The sequence below is a fragment of the Nicotiana tabacum genome, chromosome 2, assembly GCF_000715075.1.
Source record: "Nicotiana tabacum cultivar K326 chromosome 2, ASM71507v2, whole genome shotgun sequence".
NCBI lineage: Eukaryota > Viridiplantae > Streptophyta > Magnoliopsida > Solanales > Solanaceae > Nicotiana > Nicotiana tabacum.
In genome coordinates, this window is record NC_134081.1 from 92529013 (window position 1) to 92546981 (window position 17969).

The 17969-nt window shown below is 35.4% G+C and overlaps 2 protein-coding genes across 2 annotated transcripts; one reads left to right on the forward strand and one right to left on the reverse strand.

Moving 5' to 3' along the window:
• The first annotated feature begins 5417 nt into the window (after positions 1-5417).
• Positions 5418-6924, forward strand: LOC107821167 (uncharacterized). The gene is made up of 2 exons (XM_016647585.2): positions 5418-5762; positions 6251-6924. The coding sequence occupies exons 1-2, from the start codon at positions 5503-5505 to the stop codon at positions 6681-6683; spliced, it is 693 nt and encodes a 230-aa protein (XP_016503071.1). The 5' UTR covers positions 5418-5502; the 3' UTR covers positions 6684-6924.
• Positions 6925-7086: 162 nt separating this feature from the next.
• LOC107799888 (ubiquitin carboxyl-terminal hydrolase 15) lies at positions 7087-17599 on the reverse strand. The gene is made up of 14 exons (XM_075236178.1): positions 17201-17599; positions 13991-14422; positions 12284-12731; positions 11783-12203; positions 11555-11706; positions 11249-11337; positions 11005-11090; positions 10760-10922; positions 10443-10566; positions 10179-10336; positions 9986-10070; positions 9323-9541; positions 8156-8217; positions 7087-7971 (listed from the first exon to the last, which is right to left on the reverse strand). The coding sequence occupies exons 2-14, from the start codon at positions 14281-14283 to the stop codon at positions 7281-7283; spliced, it is 2991 nt and encodes a 996-aa protein (XP_075092279.1). The 5' UTR covers positions 14284-14422; positions 17201-17599; the 3' UTR covers positions 7087-7280.
• Between the last annotated feature and the right edge of the window lie 370 nt (positions 17600-17969).

Below are 17969 nucleotides of genomic sequence, written 5' to 3' on the forward strand. Positions count from 1 at the left end.
TTGTGATTTGTTAATGCTAGATGCCTTAAACATCCATTCACAATCCTCTCATATACATAATAATGTATAGCTGCAAATAATATTTTCGCAATATATACGATGAGTATAAATGATCAACAATTCACTAATATAATGCGAATACATTATTTTATATATATATATATATATATATATATATATATATATATATATATATATATTATAAAATACAAACATATACATGTGAATAAGGCTGTAATTATATGTATACATTTAAATATCTATAAATACATCTAAAAAGAAACAGCGAAAGCCACTGTAATATCTAATTTTTACCAGTAAAATACAGATGAATACATTTGTATGAAATACGTAGGAACTCCGGTGAAAGTCAAGAATATACATCCAAACACATCTGCATACATCACCTTAAAAATTCTACCAAGAATACAATATATAAAAAATCTCAAAATACAAATGTATACATGTGATTACGGTTGTAGTTATATATATACAATCACATACGTATAAATACATCTAAGAACATCCAGTGAAAGTCACTGTAATAAATATTCATCATTAAAATACAGATGAATACATGTATTTGAAAGTCACATTAATAATTATTATATGTTTAATATTTGAAAATTATGTAAATACACCCAAATAAATCTAAATACATCTAAATACAATTTAAATATTCTGCCATGGAAATAATATACAATTTCACACTCACTTTACACAATAATACATTTGAATATAACTTCATGTTTAACAAGTTGTAGTTAATAACGCTCATACCTGATAGCATTAGACCTATAAATCCGGAATTGAAATCTTTCAGATATTGCATAGTGCTCCATCACCTGTTTTAATGTAGCCTTATCCTTATATACTTGTCCATCCATAACCTCTCTTTGATTAGTTTTTGAAATAATCAAATCCGTGTCCAATTCAAACACCTCAATTGGTTCTCCTGAGTTGAAAGACTGTATAACAAGTGTATAATCCGTATAAAAATTACACATTTGATTTGTTTCGTCAAGTTGCACAATGTCGCCTTCAATTAAACTACCTCCAGCTACAGCTTCTTTGTCAATTGTAGTTATGCACAAAGGATACACCCCGAATTCTCTGTTCACCTTTTTCAACTCTACATATACCCTGTAACCCAAGTCGTTATGTATTTCCATTGGCGTGCAATTTCCATCTACTTTATATTCAATTTTGATTGACTTTGAGCGCAAATCTATGCCGAGTTGTTTAAAAATCGAAAAAACCAAATCATTGTACCACGCATACTCCTTTATTAGTATCCCCTCAATCGAATAATCGACATAGTTTCTCTCACTGTCCCACTTGTCAGAATGACGCAGCAAAATGATTAAACTTGCCATATGTAAAATTAAATTATACCGATTTATGTATATAATTGTATGAATTTTCTGTTTTATTGCTTGAAAACAGAAACACCCACGAAACAAAATCAACAGAAAATGGAAGAAACAAACGATCGGCCACTGCTCTGTTTTGATGTATCTATCGTTTTGCGATGATCCAAAAATGTCATCTTTAAAGTTAATAATTAATTCTGTATTCTAAGACCTCTAAAAGCACTATTTATCATTACTCGACTTGTGTGCGCAGTCCGTAAAATTTTTCGGGAAGTTTTTATGTGAAAAATGGATTAAAATGTGAATTAGAGTTTTAAAACTCAACTGAGTTGACTTTGGTCAATATTTTGAGCAAACAGACTCGGATCAGTATTTTGACAGTTCTGTTAGGTCCGTATCGTGATTTGGGACTTGGTTGTATACCCGGAATCAAATTTCAAGGTCCCTAGCCCGAGATATGGAATTTTGATGAGAAATTAAAAGTTTAAGTTCAAATAGTGATTGGATGTCGAATTATGTGCAAACGACCCAGGAATAGAATTTTGATGATTCCAACATCTCCGTATGGTGATTTTGGACTTAGAAGCGTGTTCGGAATTTTATTTGAAAGTCCATAGTGAAATTAGGCTTGAAATGGCTAAAATAGGAATTTAAAGTTTGGAAGTTTGACCGGGGAGTTGACTTTTTGATACCGGGATCGGAATCAATTTCTAAAATTTTTTATAGCTCCGTTATGTCATTTATGACTTGCGTACAAAAGTTGAGGTCAATCGGACTTGATTTGATAGGTTCCGGTGTTGTTTGTAAAAATTGAAAGTTTCAAAGTTCATTAGGCTTGAATCTATGTGTGATTCGTATTTTTAGTGTTGTTGGATGTGATTTGAAGACTCGACTAAGTCTGTATGATATTTTAGGACTTGTTAGTATATTTGGTTGAGGTCCCGAGGGGCTCGGGCGTATAAAAAGGGGATTGTAATTTGTATATAATAGGAAGAAGTTTGATGGTTATGGAGAAGACAATTGGGTTTCTCTTTTGTAATTTGGTGAAGTCGTTTTTTGCAATTTTGTTTTAGCTTGTCTCTTTTGAATTTTTTTTTTTTGAATTCACCAGCTCTTTGGACTTTTGACCGAATTGTTCTGTTTGTGTAATTGAAAAAAACTTATTTGACTGAAATAGTTTTATATTTTACATTGCTTTGGTCTGAAGATATATTTTTTATTACTGTAAATGAGATTTCTAAAATCAAAAATCACTTGAAATACTTGACATAGGTTTGGAATGCGACTAGTGGGATTTTTATTTCACTGACTAGCTATTATAATTAGTTTTTGGCTTCAACTTGCATAATAAATTTGTGGGCTAGAAATTGTCAAATGTTTTAGCCGAGCGGCTAAAAGTGAAATTGCCTCTTTATTTTTTTCACGTAAGAGATCTAAAAAAATTATTTTTTAAAATTTAAAATTATAAAGGGGCATGATGTACAAATAACACACTAACAACTTCATGCCCCTTCACAATTTTAAAATTAATAAAAATGACATTTTTAGATCTCTTACGTGTAAAAGACATGTTTCCTACGAATAAAAGTAAATCTCTCATATTTAAAAAAAAATAGATCACAAAACTAAAAATAAATTTGTAAAAAGTCACAAAATTAATTGACCCATTTGTAACTTTATTTGTCGAACAAAAATATATAATATTCTACTATCGTATAAGTGAGAGTTAGCAGGCTCCTCTCCGTCAACATGCCTACTTGCTACCGAGGGTATTCTTGGAAATACAGTATTTATGTGCTTAAAGGTGTTGTACATGATAGTTTCACGTGAGAATTATTGTCTTCTTGGACAAAAAACTTGGATAACTTTTCCTGAACATGTAGGCCCCACTTCATTGCCATGCCTCCGTTTGCTGCATCTTGAAACTTCCGTTTTGTGGCCACGTAGGCCCTACATATTTTCAGTTGCTCTCCATTTATTTTATTGGATTGATCGAGATTTGCTATTGATCCGCTGTCCGGAGACTCAAGATAGATCTGTCGATGTTCACAAGTCCCCGTCTATCTTTTATGTCCTACTGTTTTCTTTCATTCAGACAACTGTATTTCTTTCAGACTATTACTTGTAGTAAATTCTAGAATGCTCGTGAATTGTGACTCCAGATCCGGGTGGTAGTAATTAATACAGTTTTATAATATTCCGTACGTATTATATTTCATCTTAGTTAATTATTATCATTTATTGAATGAAAATAAGGAATTGGTTTAACGATTTTCTAACGTTGGCTTGCCTAGCAAGTGAAATGTTAGGCGCCATCACAGTTCCGTCGGTGGGAAATTTTGGGTCATGACATTAATTGTGCCTTTTTATTTTTTGATGTTACTCCTATATACGGTACGCGTAATATTTTGTATCTCCATTAGTAGACTTGTCATAGTAAAATATGCTTTGTCTTCTTTTTCTTCTTGCCAGCGACGTCTTACGTGGCTTTGAAGTATTTTCCTTCTTTTCCTTATTTGTGCTTCATTATTTCCATGCATATATGATATGAAATTAATATTAATAATAAAGAAACTATTTCTCCAATGAATTGCTTGCTTGTGAAGCTCTAAATGAAAATATCGTTATATTGTGCTTCAAATTCTATCTATGTTGGTATATTAGTGATTAGTTAGAAATTACTCCTAATTTAATTAATTAAATAAAGAAGATGCCACTACTGATGGTTAAAGTAACTAAGACACAGTATAATATGTCCTTCTGTCCCATTTTGTGATAATGGTGTTTGACTGTGTACAAATTTTAAGGAAAAAAACTTTTAAAATTTGTAGTCTAAAATATACTATAGGTATTTATGTGCCTATAAAATCATTGCTTTGTAAATTGTCTCATACATCATCTTCATGATATTTAGCTCAAATACAAACAATATTGATTATAAATATGCAACTTGCATCAAATAGGCAGCAAAATCTTAACATAGAGAGACCTGATCTATGGTACTTCCCAGTAACGGGAGCTAAAGCCTCCATATGGAGTTTTAAAAAGAAAAAGATTTTTTTATAGAATTTGTAGTCTAAATTATACCACAAATATTCGTGTGCTATAAAAAATGCCATTATTTTGGACAAACTGAAAAGAAAAAAAACGTATGCCACATAAAATGAGACATGAAATATTAATTGTAATAGTTGATTTCCTATTCTACTTCATAAAGTTTACGGTACTTTTCTAATCATTATCTAACTATAGCTTAAGTATAGTTATCTTCTGTTTTTTAAAGTATTTTCAGAAATTACCCTTAGCAGGGGTGGACATATTACGGGTACAAGTTTCATTGAAACCTATAACTTTCTATATATTATATAGAATATATGTAAAAAACTGTTAAAATCTCAAAAAATATTAGATCTGAACCTATAATTTTAACAACACAATGCATTCAATATTGAAAATTTTAAAAGTTGAATACGTTAAATTTAAATTCTGAATCTACTTATCAAACTACAAAAGAGCTTTTAACTCCACGTGGTACAACACTTTTGGCACGGGCTTCACGATAAATTTTCTATACTCTTTTATATGCTCAATTTGGAAACATTTAATTTTCTAATCCAGTACAAATAATAATATCTCAATTATATGATTATTTTCATAAGAGAACAATTAAAAATAATATAAAAGATCTATAAACAGAATATAGGAAATATTTGTAGAACCATTTTTTTCTATTCAAACGTAGGTTAATAGAGGAGATAATTTCCTCCTCAATATACATACACATATGACACAACTAAACAAGTAATCCATAATTAAGACGCTACTATATTCACAATAAGATGATCTCAAATTATGCATTATTTTCTCTTTTTAATTTCCCCTTCCTTACATTTAACTTATGGGAAAATTTTTGTTACCCGCCGTTTATCCTAAATGGAAGGTGGATAGGCTCTTATGCTTTGGAATATTCAGATAAAGTTACCTGCTACGTGGCATAGCCAAGGCCTCTGGACAATAATTTTCTTTTTCTTTTATATTTATACATGAAGATATTACCAATTCATTCTGGTCAGTTCATCTCTTTCCCTATAATTTCTGCTGCAATTAAACCACCAAAAAGAAACAAAAGATGCAGGGCGTTATGAATTTCTTCACGAGGCTATCTTTCTTTCTCATCCTTGTTTCTAAATTAAGCAATGGGCATTGGACAAACAATTTGAAATTGGATTTCTATCCTCCAACCTGTAACCGAATTGAGTGCCCAAATTATGACTTGATTCAATCTGGTAAAGACTATGAAATTCGTCGTTACAATTCATCCATGTGGATGTCTACTGCACCCATTGATGATATTAATCTTTATTCCGCCACCAGAACTGGTTTCCTCAGGTATCTATGGTTTTTTTTCTTCTTTTTGGTCATGAATTCCTTTCGGTTGTGTTGCATATTTGGATACGTTAGCTACTGTGCAATACCAATTAAAGCATGTCTGTTTTCTGTCCAAGATTCCTTAAGAAAACAACTAAGGGTTACTTACATTTCAATCAATTGAAATTAATCGACTATTAAAAGAAGAAGAAGAAAAAAAAAAGATAGTTATCTGTAAACGATTTGACTTATATATGCTGATAATGTAAAGTATTCAATTCAACTTTTTCAAGCACGTAACCTGCGTGGTTTTTCAAGATAGTAATCTCACTTTTTATGGATGAATACTAATCTCACTTTTTATGGATATGATTATTGAAAGCGTAAAAGTTCTTTTGCACTGTTAGTCAGTAGAATATTTTCGGGTGAGCTTGGTTTTTATACTCAAAATGTTAGTGTATCTATTCGCGAAAACATAAAAGGGGTCGTTGTGAACTTTGCCTTGGCAGGCTATTCGATTACATTCAAGGGAAGAACAGTTACCAGGAGAAAATAGAGATGACAGCTCCAGTTATCACTCAAGTAAAACCAAGTGATGGACCATTTTGTGCATCTTCATTTGTTGTGAGCTTCTATGTACCAAAGAAGAACCAACCAAATCCTCCTCCAGCTAAAGGCCTTCACGTCCAAAAATGGAGCAATACTTATGTGGCCGTCAGGCAATTCGGCGGATTTGTAGCTGATGTTGATGTTGCAAAAGAAGCTGCTGCTTTGAGTGCTAGTATTGCTGACACTAAATGGGCAGCTGCTGTTGAAAAAAGCCATGCTGCAGATAACACTACGATGTATACAGTGGCGGGATACAACTCTCCATTTGAGTTCAAGGACAGAGTTAATGAGATTTGGTTTACATTTGATTTGGACAAAGCATCTGCCATTTGAGAGGCTCTTATTCTGGACTCTTTAACATTTCAGGAGACATGAAACTATCTTATTTTCTTGGGTTTGTATTATTAAACAGCAGTTTTGTATGACCACAACGCTACATTATATATAGCAAATAAGATAGGTTGTATAATACAATCTGATTCTGAGGATTTAGTGGTTAAGATACCTCTTTCAAGACCTTTCAAAATAATCCGATATATATGGAAAAGGGCTAGACCATATTGAGTTTATTGTATGTACGCAGTTTTACCTTCCATTTCAACTTGATCCCGTAACCTCCAGGTCACATATCAACTACTCTTAGCATTGCGCGAAGATTCCACTTCATTACAAAGAACAAAAGAACTTGTTATTCTTTTTGGTTTAGGGGAGGAGGAGGCTGCAACTATGGAGATTATTTAACGCACAAGTGTGTTAAAAACTTGGATACAGCAAGCATATTTACAACTAAGAACTAAGAGCAATGACTACTTGTTTTCTTGAACTGACAAACGATTGATGTGCTCCATTCAATAAAATATTGATTGGCAAAATAGAAGCACAACTTGTACCTAGCTAATTCGACATATAATGACTTGGAATTCCAAGAAATTAAACATTAGATGGAAAGTAAGTTTGATGAGGTCCAAATCTAGGCTCACTACCATATTTTACATTTACACCAGTACTACTATCACTATGAAAACCTTCAGAAGGAGGAACAAAGACCTGTCTTGGAACTCTAGCACCGTGCACTCGATCAAGGCGTCCGGCAGCCACACTTGAATCCAAAACAGAACCCTTCCTTTCTGAAAAGAATCTTGTATGTGGTTTACTACTCGAAAACATACTACACGCGACAGTTCTGTTAGAGGAACGGTCTGATGCGCATAAGCTGTTGATGATTGAAGAGAATGGATCAGTAGCGCTTGCATCCGCATAATCAACAGTGCTAAAAGAGTCTCTGGTACTCTCAGTTGTAAATGACGCTTCATCTGAGCTTGTAAAGAGGGACCAGTCACTTGATGTAGCATCTGAAAATTCTGCGGTCATTGACTCCGTGTAAGTTCCCACAACCGGCGGTCTATTTCTATTGGCATTCCTGACAATTCCACCGGAGGTGCAATCAATGATGTTGCCGTTCAGTTCCGGTCTGTGATTCGTATAAGGATCCACACCAACAAAATGATGCTCTGCTTTTATCTGCTCTGGCCTAGAAGTCTTTGTTGATTTTGGTGGGCAGTGCTTTAAAATCCCAGGAGCTTGTCTTCGGCTAATCCTTCTAGCTGGCCGTGGATATGATCTACAAAATTTTATACTATCTCAATAAAGGGATCTTTACATCAGAAAGATTGTGAGGTAGCTTAAATAATAGATAATGACAACAAAAGCCAGCATGCAACAACAAATATGTATTGGCCAAATTGATCTCCAGCGTTTAATTCCTACGGTGCCTTAGGTAACATCAAAGCTCTGCAGTGCTTTACCTCTTATAGAATAAGATATATGCTCCCTCCGACATCACCTGGCTCATGGATACAGGCTGGACCTGGCGTCAGGATATGCATCTTGTGAGAAGTATGACAAGATACTAAAGCAAAGACATGTAACAAGCACAAAAAGTCATGAAATCCACCATTCATGCAGCTACCTACTAGCATTGTCACGAAAGATGCATAATTTCTCAAAAAGACATTAGCAAGCATAAATGAATCTTAACATTCATCATTACTAGCATGGTTTCCCAAAGTGCACAGTCAATCACCAAATTGCTGTATATACACTAAAATTCAACTTATCCATTATGGCAGGTGAAGCAAAGTGTCAAGAAACTAGAAAGGCAACTGCCTTATCGTGCATTACAAACAGGTCGACCAGAAGACCGAATAATCTGATATCATGGATGTCCTCATCACAACACAGGTTATTCAAGAATAAACAAGCAGACATCTACTATTCCTCAAAAAACACTTAAATGCCTCTTGCTCCAATACCTTTTGATAAGTAAAAACGATTTTTGATCAGATATGTCTGAAAATAGCGGTGCCTCTTGCTTTAATACCTATATTTCTCATGGCATGGCCAGCCAAGAAACATATAACTAACCGTTGGAAATTCAATTATCGTTAACCACTGGGTCTGAATGGCATGATCCATATGAAGGAAAAAGAAACACTTCCAAGGAGAGAAAAGAATATCATCAATCACATCCTGATTCTAATTAATGTGGACGCATACAAGTTTCTCAGATATTTATTCCTGGTGTATTCCACAGCTAGCAACCTCCTACCAGTTCAATGAGACAGAATTTGCAGGCTTGCAAAATTAGTTTTGGAACCACTAAACTCTATTTTCCTACCTATCTTTCCCATCTCTTGAAACCAAGGAAAATGAAACATGGAAATCTAGTTCAAGAAACAGAAAATGTGGAAACATGAAAAAGCAAAAGTTTTACAATTTTTTCCCATATAAGCATTTCTTCTTTAATGATTGAAGAGTGAGATTAAATGGCTAACCATGTCGTAAGTGATTAAGTTCATTTTCATCCCCTATTGAGCATAATCCACACAAGTGTCTTTTTTTTTTTTTGGGGGGGGGGGGGGGCAAGCATAATAAAAACATCTGAATCTCAGAAACTCTAGGCATCAAACTACCTCAGTATCATCAATCCTGAACCAATTGCCTTGTCGGTGTAGATCCTTCACGTAGGATATGTAATGCCCGGAAAATGATGCATTTAAGGTATCCAAGTGCACAACAACAGCATAAAGCATGTAAAGTGGAGGAATGTCATCTGTCGCAGTCATAAATGGTATCATATCCAGCATATCTGGAAAAGTGATGCACTTATTTATCTTCCCATAACTTCCTTCCTGATAATTATAGAAGAGAAGTTAAACAACAGTTGAGAATATTTAAAACAGCAAAATGTAGACTGTAAGACTTTTAAGTGCCCAGAACTTAAAAAAGGAAAGTTACATCATGGCTGAAACTCTTTTTTGACTTTAGAAATGAGACATACACAATAGATTCAAATTTCAATAGCGTGCCTTTCGGGAATGAGACATAAATAGTAGTTCCGATGGTACTAGAAACCGGGCTTTTTGAATTAGAGGTATATAGGTAAAACATTTGTTTGACATTTAGGACAGCTTCGACATTGTCTTCTAATCCTCTCAGATAACCAGCAAAAATCATAGAGGAAGTAACTAGTAGTGAAAACAGAGAACTGACACTACTTCTTGGTTTAAAAGAGACAGCAGCCTTCTTGATAAAAAAACAAATGCCTAACAAGTGACATCTGTAAAAGGCAGTACCTGAAATCTCTTCAAGACAATAGTCAAGATATTTGGAGCCTCCTGTATGCTCAACTGCTTTTGTGCACGAACATAACAAGCGCACCTTTTAAGGAAATATGAGCAGAAAAGTCACTTCAATTTCAAGAAGTAATATGCATGTCCAATGGGTAAGCAATCTAAATGTGGGAATCAGCAAAGCAAGCTCACATACCTTCCGCATCTATACATGTTTTCCCCATCAAGATCTTCGGGACTTGTAAACTGTGTCAATGCATCTTCAAGTGACTCAACCCAACCAAAGATCTCCAATGAGAGATCCATGATATTTTCATAGCACTCCGACTCGTGGTGGCATCTCAGGCATTTGACCTGGCATAATAAGACATAAAGCTACTAGGTAAAAGTAAAAAAGAAAGAATAAAGTTCTTTCAATTTTCCACTATGAAATAAGTCAACAGGACTAGCAATATTAGACCTTAGATCTAAGACGCCCTCCGAAAGTGTGTTGTATAAAGGTCGTTTCCTGCAATCTTGGATCAACAGCATTTTCTCCACCCAATGCCTCCAAGCATATAGATTGCATAGAAGCAACAAGAAGCCTGCACGCATATAGAACAACTATTAATACACAAATAGGTAAAAAAGAAAAAATCAAGCTTCCACTAAAGTCATTAAAGAAAACACTTCTTTATTACGTCCCAAGAAATTACAAAATAACCTTAGTTCTGCATAGATATTTGTTTTCATCATTGAGATTAGCAGAGAGAGATAAAAATGTTATTTCCTGCAGACCTTAAAAACTCGTGAGCATCTTCCTGACTGCCATTGCCAATCTGGCCATTAATGCTCCGCATATGCAAAAGAATCCTGCTTGGCGACAGAGGACCTCCACTTTCTCTTAACAACATCACATGTTGCTCAAGTTCACACATAAGGCACCAATCTCTCCTGCAGTCTGATGTACATGTAATAGATGAATTTTGCAATTTGTTTAAAAAGAAACAGAACGGGAGTGATTAAAGGAGTGATGAAATTACAAGTTCTAGAATGTGATCTGCGAAGCAGGTAGATTGTTAAAGGCTTTGTGAAGGTCAGACACTGCAAGACAGCATTGGCATAACAACTGCAAAATGAATCAACAACCGCTGTAATTGACTTGCTAATGTTCAGGCAAAATTACCAATTGGACTAATTTCTGTTTAGGATGCATTCAGTTTTTTTTAATTTTAATAAACAACAAAAATAAATGAGGCACAAGGGTAAAGACGTCTGAAACATTACCTATTCCCGCAATTTATGATACCTCTAGGCAACAAAGTGAAGTCTTCATATTCAAATAACTTCACAAATTCTTCATAAGGAAACAGCATCTGTTCATTAGACGATTATTAATGGCTCATGTCAAAGCCCAAAACAAACCAATGACATCATGAATCAAGTGCAACTTAGATTTCTCAAGAACACCCAGCTAATCAGGCTTTATTGTTAATCAATTAAAAGAGTTTCTCCGAACCTAGGTGATTCTCAATAAAAAATTACCTTTATTTTCTTTAATTGTTAAAGTTAGTCTATTGAATGAAAACCGACCTTTAGTTTCTTGTGTTTGTCAGCCCTGGATTCTATGGATTGATGTCTATCAACTTTTGATGATTTAACCAGACCAAACATTCTCATAATGCCCATGTTTGCAACCCCATTGCCTGCTTGTGGAGGGACGGCATCCTTTCTTCTAGCATTTTCTGCATCGTGAGGACTCAGTAAAATGAAAGAGCAACATGCAGCTATTAGCATATCGTAATCATCAAAGAAACGTACTTGACTCGTCGATATTGTGGCTGTTTCCTTCCAAACCTGAACACATTTCTTCTCTTGATATTTTGGGCGTTCTATGGGACTTTGCTACTTGAGAATGTGATGCACTTTTCACTCTACTGCTTCTCCTTGTTGAAGTCTTTCCATGAGTGCAAGTCAATGGAATTGCCTGAGTGCTGGTAATGATGCCTTCTCGTATAAGACTTTCTTCATCAATCAACTCCTTCTGATTCTTGCATGCACTCATTTCATGGCCTTCTAGATTCAATGAACTTGAAATGTGACGATGATTTCTTGAGATGTGTTCCCTCTGCTTTTGTAACATATGGCGTTCTCCCATTGTACTCATCAAATCAGCTTGTTCACTATTGAATCCATCCGCGATGCTATCATGTTCCGAAAACATGGACTCACTTTCTCTTGACTGCAACAAAAGAGAACTCAGCTTAGGCAAATTAAGAAGCAAACAAAAACTTTTGCACTTTCTGTTAGAAAAGAGATAACCTTCTGGTTCATAGAACGTTCTGTTGAAGAGATAGCACATGAGGGGGAAGTAGTAACCCTAGATTGAGAGGCTTGCTCAGAACTCTCGGACATGGTTCCTTCCCCTCTTCTTAATATGTCTCTGTTGCCTTTATGTAGTCTCTTGTCTACAGGTCGTATCCCAACTTTTGGAGCTACTGATGTATCCATTACCATACTAACAGCAGTAGGGGTGAGTGGTGTGATAATGGATGTTTCAGAGACACCATCTGGAGGAGCTTTGCCAAGCCATGACTGATTAATGTTGCCGTCACTGTACTGCGCTTCAACATAACTATCAAATGACACTCGTCCCGGGAATTCATCAGTCAATGCAGACTGAGAGAATGAGCTGTTGCAGTTGTTACCCAATTGATGACACTCTAGCTTGTGAACCTGTCTCCAGTGGAGAATCTGACACTTCCCTGAGCTGCACAATCTTCATCATTAGATAAGAATAACAGTTGGCTCACAAAGTCTGATGAGACAACAGAGAAAAAACATAAGCGTTAGAAAAATTTTATTGTGCTCCAAATGCTGCTAGCGATCGGCTTTTTTACGTCAAGAAAAACATGTCACAGGTTTCTGTAAACTATCATATTATTACAGCCTCATCTAATCCCTTTTTATTCACACTCAAAACTCAACCAAACGTCTTGCCACCACCTCTCCCCCCCCCCCCACCCACCTACCCCCCTCCTCACTTATTTCATTTTTGCTGAATCTCTCTTTAACGAGGGAGGAGGTTTTTGCTCATCATTAATTCTTCCAAGATGGGTTGACTGCTCCTAACGTGGAAAATATAGAAACAAGATAATGTTGTCTCTATCATAGGCTACTTACACTCACTACTTTAGTTTTAATTCAAGGATCTGATGTGTCTCAAAACCTGTCCTCGTACCCTAGAAAGATTGTGTTTCCATGAAACAGTTCATTATCTTAATGACATAATACAAGAGGATGACTAAGTATCTTCAGTCTTCAGAACTTGCAATAGATGTAGGCATGGGCTTTTAACTTGGGGAGTAGGACTGCAGTCCTCCCCCTTATTTGTTTGGGACCAAAAGCACAAAGGCTGAGGAAGTGGACAGTGGAATTAGTTCATGAAGTAATTGAGAAGAGGATGTCCGTCAAAGAAAAGGCACTTTGGTAAGTTGGTCACTTGACACTAATTAAAAAAACTACATCTGTATATCCAATTTGTTACATCTCACTGTTCTAAGGTCCATCTCTACGTCGGTTGTATAACAGTATTCAGAAGCTATGGAGTTCTAACAGGAAATTTTCATCTCCCTTGTGCATTTTGTGGGTCCTCGTCTAAAGGTTGAAGAAGGAATCATTTAAAAAATTCTTAAATCTGCCATTGTGGATATATGAAGAATAACCTGAGGGGTATATTATTTTCACCTTGGGGGACACCTCAGAGTGCCTTTCGCACCCTAAAAATGGGCTGAGACGGAATATATAGCTATATAGTTACAAGACAAGCCATTTCACCTATCCAAGACGAAAAAAGAGAATTAAATATAGAAACGGAGAAGAGACTGAGAGAGCGAAGACGGGCCATTTCACACTCTTAGACAAGAAAACATTCTTATTTTTGGTACATCCTGCTTTCCACTGTTTGCTAATTCTGTAAAAAACTTCATACAGTTAGAACACAAGTACACGAAAAGAACTTGATCATACCAATATCGAACAGATTTGCATTGAGAGCACCGAGTTGTGGCTGGACTATGGCATCTTGCACACTGATGAATTGCACTGCTTGGCAAAGGCACAAGAGGGGTAGGGATAATACTTACAGCAGGCACAGTTTCTGACTTAAACGCTTCTTCAGCAGCCCGTTGAGCCAGCAAACCAACCCTCTCTTTCTTTTTGGCTGCCTCATTCCATTTGCCTAGAAGGATATAAGAAACCAGGGGAAGCACAACCAGGACCAAAAATAAAGCAGGAATGTCGGTTTCCCTTGGCTGAAGCATCTTCTCACCAGCAAATTCATGTCCAACTATCTTGCTAAACCTTTTGTAGCTAGCCTGATCTACCTAGCTACAAAAGCCCAAGTAAACCGGCAGCAAAATTTTGCAATGTTCATGTTAGATGATTCCAGCACCACATTATCTGTGAAATCAAGCAGGTGCTTATCATTGTAACCCAACTTATGAAAAGTAAATAATCCAAATGTATGGCAACAAAAATGTAACAACCTTGATTAACCCTATTTCCCTTTCAGGAAGAAGTATCGAACTTTGGATATTCTAGTAGCAGCAATCTTGCAAAATGATTTCTTATCTAATAAACCTTGGAGAATAAATGACTAAAAAAGGCATCTCGGTGCACAAAAAATCCCGTGTTCATGCAGGGTCCGGTGGAGGGCTGCACCCATGGGGTGTGGTGTAGATAGCCTACTCCTATGCAAGCATTAGTAGCTGCTTCCACGGCTCAAACCTGTGACCTATAGGTCACACGGAGACCACTTTATCGTTGCTCCAAGGCTCCACTTCTTGGAGAATAAATGACTACAATAAATAAATAACAGCTATCCAAACATGCTTTTGCTGTACAGCGAACTTCTCTCAGAACATTCCCAAAAATCTGTTTAAACGCACCTTCTAATTTTGCTTATTTTTAAAACATTCTTAGATGGACCACCTAAGTAGAAGTTCTTAGAGAGGTCATGCTAGAGCCCCACCTCGGGAAGCTATAAGATAATCACAATCACAGGCTATTTAAATGCATTTAGGTGTAGACAGCTTTACGCTTATCCATATCAGCTATATCTTTGAAACAAAGAGAACGCAGAAGTGCCAGGTGAATAGAGGTTTCTATAACCAAAAATGCCTCAAAACCTAGACCTAATTTTTGTCTTCCTGAGCTTGAAATTATATCGCATAAAGCTCATGGTGCTTCTTCGCCCTGATTGTCTATTTATCATCGAAACTTTAAGTTTTTTTGTTTTTTCAGAATATACTCATGGTTCAGAATCCAAGCAAAATCATGAGTTTCTTGGTGCTGGTCACGTATCTATGATGCTCAAGTAGAGCAAAAGGTACTCAGTTTTTAGGTATGAACGAAATCAAATAGCTCAAGTTTGTTTTACTCGTTATAACTTAAAAGATATCCGAGATTCAGAACTAATGCAAAATCACTTTAAGTTTCATGGTTGTGATCATGTAAATTTGACTATCATGCCCAACTATGTTGTCTTTGAGACAGGAGAAAGCATAATTAGTTGCCATTTGTAAATGATCTCAACTTAGTATCCTAATGGGAAAACTAAATTTCGCCATCAATATTGTGCTTGTCTCGCTAAAGGTTCTTTTGAATCAAATACTACAAATATGAGGCCCACTTATACAATTATCTGACAGCCGTCCGGAATAATTTTCAGATCTCACATTTTTACACATTAACTGAATTCTGCATAACATTTACAAGAACAACTATGCCCCAGTCTCAAATAAGTTGGGGCCAGCTATATGAATCCTCACTGACCACGTTACTCCATTTAAGCTCATCTCATGCCAATATTATGCAAATACAAGTAAAAAGTATAAGAAGTTTGAACTCCACAAAATAATTACACATAAACTGATAGAACATATAGCGCACTGAATAATTATTAGAGAAGACACAGAATAGCTTTAGTTTTACACATTTTATTAGTGAACAAAGTAAGCCCTGTGAGATAAACAAAAAAGCAAGTTTTTCTCAAAAAATAAAAGCTAGCTATGTTAAACCCAAAGTTGATGAATCTTTGACCTATTAAAAGCATTTATCTATTAATCCAATCCATTCTCTCTTGCCACTATCTGAGCATAAAGCTAGCCTTTTCATATCAAACATGTCTCCAAAGATTTCATCCTTCTCTCCCCAACGTGTCATTCTTCCTACGTTACTCAACACAAGAGATTAAAATGCAAGATGGAAAGAGCCAATACACATTTCTAGCAAGTTCAAACCACTGTTATTTTAAGTAAGTTTTTAGCTGATGAGTTATGTTCATAACTACCTTGGAAGCAAGCATAAACTAGTAAACTACGATTTCTCCCTCTTGAAAACCTCCACAACCCACCCCAATTTTCTCTCTCCTTTTCTCAATTTCCATTAACTTCAAAACGCATTTGTATATTTGCACTTGAATGTTCTATTTACTATTATGTTCTATTAACTTCAAGTTGATTAGGATAGTAACATAAACTCTAGTAAGATGCACACAAACGGCTAGACAATAATGTGCATAATGAGGGGTCGGTAGGAGGGAGGGAGGTACTTATCTGTGGATACAATATTATATCCGGAATATTGTAAACTGACCATACAAAATAGTCATTCCCTCAGACAATAAATGGCTAAATGACTCTTTTATTACAATCTTTAAGACATAACACTATAAGTTCACAAATTTCAGCTACTTCCTCTATATGTCTACTAATATATGCAGACAGCAACACCCAGAATGGAGACAAATTAGACAAGCAGAACCAAAGTAAACAACTTCCTAGCAGCTTAATTAGCTAGTTTATACATAACATCCAAAAATAAGGGTAACAATCTGAATCAAGAAAGGGAATTGCAAAAGATAAGTCACAGTCTTTAGCAACCAATAACTCAAACTCAAAAGTTCAAAGATCAGCTTTTTCAAATTCATATTAGTACTAACATAAATGCTATGGTTAGAGAAACCCCAAAAGAGGGCATTATGAAAATAAAATGTGCACATTTTCTCACTCTCAAAAATCCAATCTTTCTCAACACCATGCCTAAAAAATCGAATCTTTAACTCATTTTCATTAACAAAAAGTAAAACCCATATGAAAAAATGAGGATTTAGGTAAAAACAAACATAGGAAAACTGTAAAAATCAAAGAAAGATTTGATTAGGTAGCTCAAGAATACCTTTTTTTCTTTGAAGGATAAAATCTAAGGTAAAGATTTTGAACACCAGTTTGACCAGTTGTCACTGTCTTGTTTGACCCTTGTAGTTGTAGCTGTAGGTCTTTTTCTTCTTCTTCCTCTACAAGTCTAAACCCAGCAAAGATACTTTGATTCCTTAGTTGGTAATAACATACACACAGACACACAGTAGCTCATGCTCTTCATTTGCCTCGCTTCTGGCATTCTCACACTTTAAGACTAGGGGAAAATTAATGTATAACCGCTCATAGCTAATTTTTGTATGTTCATACACATGTCAGTCTACCATTGCCCAAGATAGGAATAAGGATAGACACACTTCAGTTCTAGAAAATCACAGCCGTTGAGAGGAAGTCAAAAATTAAAATAATCAGGAGGACAAAGAGGAACGAAAAAAGGGAACATTAACAAATGATGTTTTTTTAATGTAGTTGTAGGGTTAAAAGAAAGAGTGGGGCCCAGTATATGTATTTGAGTTTCCAATAATGTAAAGAGGTGCCACGTGGACGGGTATAATTAGGTAATGAGATGGATGTATGTAATAAGAACTCGCGAATTTTCTTGTTATGAAGTGTTAGGCCATGTAAAGAAAGGGAAAGAAAAGATACAAAGAGAATTCAACTTTAAATGCTTATAAAAAATAGAGGAGAAAGCGAAATGAGATTAGGATTCATTTTAGGATAGATAAAGACCAATTAAACTATAATAAAACAGGTTTAACTTTAGACAAATACCTAATAGCCCCTTAAAG

Bases quoted from the DNA above. Each gene is read 5' to 3' on its own strand.
- LOC107821167 (XM_016647585.2), top strand. From the start codon at position 5,503: ATGCAGGGCGTTATGAATTTCTTCACGAGGCTATCTTTCTTTCTCATC. The intron at 5,763-6,250 runs GTATCTATGGTT...TTGCCTTGGCAG, and splicing joins ACCAGAACTGGTTTCCTCAG to GCTATTCGATTACATTCAAG.
- LOC107799888 (XM_075236178.1), bottom strand. From the start codon at position 14,283: ATGCTTCAGCCAAGGGAAACCGACATTCCTGCTTTATTTTTGGTCCTG. The intron at 11,338-11,554 runs GTCGGTTTTCAT...TCTAATGAACAG, and splicing joins ACAAACACAAGAAACTAAAG to ATGCTGTTTCCTTATGAAGA. The intron at 10,071-10,178 runs GTATGTGAGCTT...TTTCCTTAAAAG, and splicing joins AACATGTATAGATGCGGAAG to GTGCGCTTGTTATGTTCGTG.